At 45.1% G+C, this 6,370-nt stretch overlaps 1 protein-coding gene across 1 annotated transcript in view; it reads left to right on the top strand.

Moving 5' to 3' along the window:
- The window catches only part of LOC104531919 (heat shock 70 kDa protein 12B-like), a 6,730-nt gene extending 1,401 nt beyond the window's left edge, over nucleotides 1-5,329 (top strand). The window contains exons 2-4 of the mRNA XM_010176962.1: nucleotides 2,659-2,883; nucleotides 3,232-3,403; nucleotides 4,284-5,329. Of these exons, the coding sequence (XP_010175264.1) occupies nucleotides 2,659-2,883; nucleotides 3,232-3,403; nucleotides 4,284-5,329 (1,443 nt within the window). The remainder of the gene's footprint in view (nucleotides 1-2,658; nucleotides 2,884-3,231; nucleotides 3,404-4,283) is intronic.
- Nucleotides 5,330-6,370: the final 1,041 nt, after the last annotated feature.

Below are 6,370 nucleotides of genomic sequence, written 5' to 3'. Positions count from 1 at the left end.
GCATGGGCGTTACTGATGGGCTCGGCCTTGGCCAGCAGTGGGTCCGCTCATGGAGCCGGCTGGCGTTGGCTGTGTTGGGTCGGACACGGGGGAAGCTTCTGGCAGCTTCTCACAGAAGCCACCCCTATGCCCCTCCCCAGCCCTGGCTACCAAAACCTGGCCATGCAAACCCAATACACTGATGAGAATGAATGAATGGAAATCAAAGGGTATCTTGATGAACTGAAGAAGAAATAATTTATTTTCTCCATTAGCCAAAGACTTCATGAGCCCTTCCTTTATGATGCTGTTCATTGTCTAAAGACAGTAATACCTGACTATATACCTCAGTGAAGCCAAAGACTTGTTCTTAACAAAAAGCTCTCCTGCTCCAGAGCTTGGCAGAGTAACTAGCCTCCCTCTGGGGCTCCCTGCCTCAGTCCTCGACAGGGAAAGTGAAGTTTCCTGTAATTCGAATGAGGTGGGCAACCTCGGGATCACCATAAGAGCTCTTCCCACGTTATATATGTCTCCCTAGCCTGTAGCTCCCTCCCCTGAAATGGTATGCTGAAGCCAATTTAAGGGTTGCTAGATGTCCTTCAAGCATCTAGTAGCTATCTTGTCTCTCTGAAGGCTCTGTGCTAGTTCAGAGTTGTTCACAGCTTTTTCTGGGTTTGATTGTTCAGCCAAACATTAGGCTACTCTAGAGCCTCCTTGTCTGTGTTCAGGAGTCCCACAGGGCCTCCAAAAGCATGGAATAACCTAGAGCAGAGGGCCAGCCCCAGGTAAAGTCTTGTGCCTGCACTTTGGCATCCCCCAGTACTAAGCAATGAGTGCTAAACTGGTTGTGGCAGTGGGTGGGAGGCCTCTGTGAAGACTTCCCTCCCCAGGAAAGCTGGGAATGATGTGGTCTGCCCCATGTCACCTGTGCAGTGGTGGGTTCTCACTCACTTTTGGAGGGGGCTGGAGAGAGCTTTTAGTTCAACCCCATTTCTCTGCACCCACAGAGCAAATGGTTAAGGGAAATTTAATTACAAAATCACAGAATGGTTGAGGTTGAAAGGAACCTGTGGAAGTCACCTGCTCCAACGCCCCTACTCAAGCAGGGCCACCTGGTTACTCAGGACTATGGTTGGGCTAGCTTTTGAATATCTCCAAGGATGAGGTTTCCACAACCTCTCTGGGCAACCATTAGAAGGGCTCAGGGACAAGAAAGGGAAACACCAGTTCCCAGACACATAACTAGTTACTTCTAAATCTCCATAGAAAGTTTCCCTGAAGGACATGTCACAACAATTTCCTTATATCACCCTCTCCTAACTGAGCCAGGAACAGTGACAGGAAATGAGATTGCAAGTGAAAATGAACATAGATTTCCTTTTTCTTCAGTGGTTGCACCTGCAGAACAGGGTTCACCTCACCTTTCCTGATTGTGTGTCATTTGAGCTGGGCAACACCTGAACCTGCCTGTTTTTCTCCATTGGATGTAAAAAAAGTCAGAGCAGCCACCTGCCTCAAGCTTCAGATACACCCAGGGGGACACATAAGCCAAGAGGACACATTATAGAGAAACCGTGTCAGACCAAAGGGTTATTTGTCTACATGCTTGTCCATCATATATTTTGTTAATACCACACACAGAAGTATAGGTGCAACCAGAAAGCTCTGAAGTCTTGTCCTAGTTTTAGCTGGGGCAGAGCTTGGTTTCTTTTTAGTAGCTAGGATAGTGCTGTGTTTTGATTTCAGCCTGGGATTTGTTTTGAGAAGAACATTGATAACATACCAATGTTTTCAATTGTCACTGGAAGTTGAAGGACTTTGTGTTTTACTATTTTATAAGTGCAATGTTTGGGGGGGGCAAGGAATATTTAAATTAATAAGATAGATTAGCATTTGGATATACCAATGAGATATTCCATATCCTATAACTTCATGCTCAGTATATTAATGAGGGCCTCTCTCTTATGGGGGTTCACTCTCTTTCTGCCTTTCGCTCTTCTGGGATTGAGATTTTGATTTCAGGATTTCCTCTCCCTTGGGATCATTATCTGAGAACGGGCTGGGCTTGGTCAGTGGGTGGTGAGCAATTGCACTGTGCATCACTCATTTGTATATTATTGTTATGATGATTATGTCATTATAATTTTAAGGTTTATTTTATTTCAATTATTAAATTGTTTTTATCTCAACCTATGAGTCTCCTTACCCTTACCCCTCCAATTCTCTTCCCTGTCCCCTGGGGGGAGGCGAGTGAGCGAGCGGCTCTGTTTGGCTGCTAGCCATGTGCTAGCCAAGTGAAACCACCACAAGTCTGTATGCATACACCTGGGAAATGTATGGTGGTGTCACATAGAAAGTACAATTCTCCCCACTGGCTGTTCAGGGGGATCTACAGGGTCGTTACAAAATTTGGCCTAGAAGAAACAGCTGACTTACCAACCACCTTGGTATTACCTATTGAATCACAGATGTTGTGGGCAAGCAGTTTAGTAGCTGACCTGTGTCAATTAGACTGCAGTTAGGCACAATACTGAAGCCATTGCTGGGAGTTTACTCAGGTTTGGAGACAGGACTGCCTTCTGTGCCAGATATTGTACAGTGCTCAGTGTGAAGGGGCCAAGTCTCATACTGAGACTGCAACATATGAATGACCCTGAGACATTTTCTGTCTTTTTGTAGAAAGTCACATCTGCCCTGGAGCTGACAGCCAGCAATGGAAAGAGCCTTCCTGCCCTGACAGTTTTTTCCAAAAGTCTGCTCTACCTGAAGGAACATGCCCTGAACACCATCCGAGAGGCCTCTTTCCAAACCGTCTGTGACCAGGAGGAGATCACCTGGGTCATTACTGTCCCAGCCATATGGAGTGCTGCTGCCAGACAGTTCATGCGGCTGGCAGCAAAAGAGGTAAAAGCAGGGGTTAACCCACTTCCTCAAATTATCTTTGGAGATTTCTTTGCCCATCAAGGCAGAGGAACTCTTCAACATTTAAACAACCTATATTTCAAATTTCAGTCTACCAGGGAGAGAAATCTCCCACATTGGGGGGCAGTAGGGGAGAGGATGTCCCAAACCTTCGGTAACCCTTTCACCCCACTGCTGTGCAGAAATGAGCCCCAGGGAGATCAGTGCTGCAAGAACCACAACCCCAGCATCGTCTGCTGGGGTGAGAACAGCCTCCCTAACAGGTGGCGCTCATATAGTGATGATCTCACCACCCTTCCTTGAACTGACACTTCTCTCTTGCGATTTTAGGCAGGAATCATCTCTGACATGACATCTGAGAAGCTGATTATTGCCCTGGAGCCAGAGGCTGCATCGCTCTGGTGCAAACAACTTCCACAGGAAGGGTTTATGGTAGACAGCAGTGACAAGAAGAAGTTTGAAGATTCCCCTGGGATCCAGTATATTGTTGTTGACTGTGGAGGTAAAATTTTCCCCATTTAACAGGTGCCACCTTTGCTGGGTGCAGAGCATGGCTGTTCTGCAGCATCTGACACAGTGGGCCCCAAAGTACTGCAGTGCTGTCCCAGAGCTTGGACTCCACTCCTGTGCTTGTTATGGGGTTTCTATTTTTATTTCTCACTAAATGAGATCCATGGAGATGTAGAAAAATGGGAGGAAAAGTCAGATCAGTCTGCACTGTGTCCCAGCGTAAGCCACTGACATGTACCCACATGCTGCTGTGTGGCCTGAGCTCACAGCCTCCTCTGTAGGAGCAAGTGTAGTGCCCAGTGATCTGACCAAAGAGATTAGCTAGCAGGCTCTGTAGAGTAAATCATTAAAAACATTTGATGGAGCACTTCTTGGTAATTTCTTTAGTTTATTGTATGAGTTTTTTCGGTGTAACATGAATTTCCTGCCAAGAGATGTCTGGTGACTGTGAACAAATACTGAAAAGGCATCAAGAGCACCACAAGTTTCTCAGATTCTTACCACCACTGCTCCTCTTTACTCAAAGCTTGTGTATCAAAAGGCAGGAGGCAACTATCTATGTGAGGAGGCCAGTCTCCTTTTGTTATCAGAAAGGAGATTGGCTTGTGCAGGGAACAGTCAGAGCATTCAGCTCTCATCAGCAGTTACTGTAGGAGCCTTGAGAGACCAGGCTTGTAAACCCAAGTGCGTAAATTTAAGAAATCTAAAGATGTGCAGGCAATAGAGAAGGAATGAGGATGAGAAAAGAAAGCAGCAGAAAAGCACACTTGTGAGCCAGGAGCTCAGAAGGTGGGACTATATTCAGTGGCAAGTAAGGACCTCAGGTACTTTAAAGAAAACATCTAACTTCATTTGAGTTTGTGTGTGTGTAGGTGGCACAATAGATATCACGGCACATGAGATCCAAGAAAACCATTTCCTGAAGGAGCTACACAAGGCATCTGGAGGTGGATGGGGAGGCAACAAAGTGGACGAAAACTTCCTTGATTTCCTCAAGGAAATATTTGATGATGGCGTATGGAATGAATATGTAAAGAACTACCCCACCGAATTACAACATATGATCTACAACTTCAGTCTACAGAAATGCTCTACTAGCAGGGAGGCGGTCTTCATACATTGCTTCTACAACTTGACCAGAGTGGCAGAGTACAAGAAGGACATCTCCCAGTTCTTCAAAAAAGCAGAAGGAGCTATATGGTGTAATGGGATGATCATGATTACATATGAGAAATTGAAGAGCTTTTTTGACTATAGTATCACAAATATAATTTGTGCTTTGAGGGATATTCTTGACAAGCCTGAGATGGCCAAGGTCCAGTACCTTTTGCTTGTGGGAGGTTTTGCATCTAGCATCATCTTGAGAGATGCGATCAGTGAGGCCTTTAGCAGTAAGTATAATATCCTGTGCCCAATGGAGGCCCAAGTGGCCATTGCAAAAGGGGCTGTTTTATTTGGTGTCAATCCACACATTGTTGCCTCAAGAGTCAGCGCTCGGACATATGGCATAGCAGTAAGTAATGCATTTGATGCTGCTATCCATGATGTAAATAAACGAAGGGTCTCAAAAGCTGATGGCTATGTTTATTGCGTAGATCTCTTCAAAAAATTGGTGGGAATTGGCGAGTCAGTGAATATAAATGAAGTTGCCCAATATATTTTCCATCCAATAGAGCCAGATCAGACACAGATATGCTTTGCTTTCTATTGTACAGAAAAGCAGGGTGCTAAGTATGTAGATGAAGAAGGGATGGAATGGCTTGGCTCCTGTACAGTGCAAACACCGGACACAAAGCTGGGGAGGAAACGTGAACTGAAGCTGGATATTAAATTTGGGCTCACTGAATTTAAAGCCACATGTACTGATGTTACATCCCAGCAAAGTCAGGCAGTTACAATAGATTTTTTAGCTGTGTAAATGCTCAGTACATCGAGCAGCAAGGATAATAACCCAAAGGAGAGCGTGGCTTTAGTGGGAGGCAGTAACTACTACAATAGAGAAGGCAAATGGACCGTAAAATCCATCATCCAGCTTTCTGCTCACACAGGTGAATAGTTCGCTAGTCTGATTCTCTGATTCCCTCCATTCCTCACCTACCACCCTTTCAGTCTGACATCTCTCTTTCTTTTGTATGTGACAGCAGGTTTACCTGCTGCTTTATCTCTTGCCCTTCTAGCTTAACCCCGTTGCATCTCTGAACACTATCATCCATACCACCAATATAATAATCTGTACTATACCTGTGTTTGATACAAAGCTTCTGGACCGTATAACTTACACATATACCATCCCGTAACTATTTCTCTTAGCCTGATATATTCTTTCAGCTACATCGTCTCTTCATCTGATATCAAGTTTCTTTATCTGGAGTCCAGGTTTAACTCTGCCAAGGGTGAAATTGAATGGATTTGAGTTGTCTTCAGAACATCACTTATATAGATTGTGTGCAATTAAAGCATTCTTGTCCCAGTCAAGACACTCTGTGAAGCAGTAACTCAATGTATTCTGGGGGCTTGTATGAAAAAAAATCTGTGGGAGTGATGTTTCCATTAAATGACTGGGTGGTTTGATCTCATTAACTGAGCAGAAAAAGATGACAGATTGTAACATTACAGATATGAATAGTGCTTATGCTGCTGCCTGAGTCCCTCTGTCCAGCCGTGGGTATTCTCTACCTCTCTGACTTGGGCTTGGTATTTTCCGTGTCCATCAAGGCTCATTTCTTTGCCTCCTGCCCACAGCATCTGTGCACAGGTTCAGCACAGCGTGGCCTGCGTGAGCCGGAATTTGTCCCAGAAAAGGATGTGATCCTGTAGCGTACTGGGTCTGGCTGGGGTGGACTTTCTTCATAGCCACCCTTATGCTGCAGCATGATTTATGACCAAAATAATGTTGATAGACCAGCAGGGTTTTAGCAATAGCTGAACAGGGCTTGCACACTGGCAAGGCCATCTCTGT

This window comes from Antrostomus carolinensis, unplaced genomic scaffold (genome assembly GCF_000700745.2).
Source record: "Antrostomus carolinensis isolate BGI_N321 unplaced genomic scaffold, ASM70074v2 scaffold26701, whole genome shotgun sequence".
Taxonomy (NCBI): domain Eukaryota; kingdom Metazoa; phylum Chordata; class Aves; order Caprimulgiformes; family Caprimulgidae; genus Antrostomus; species Antrostomus carolinensis.
This window is presented reverse-complemented; position numbering and strand designations above follow the sequence as displayed.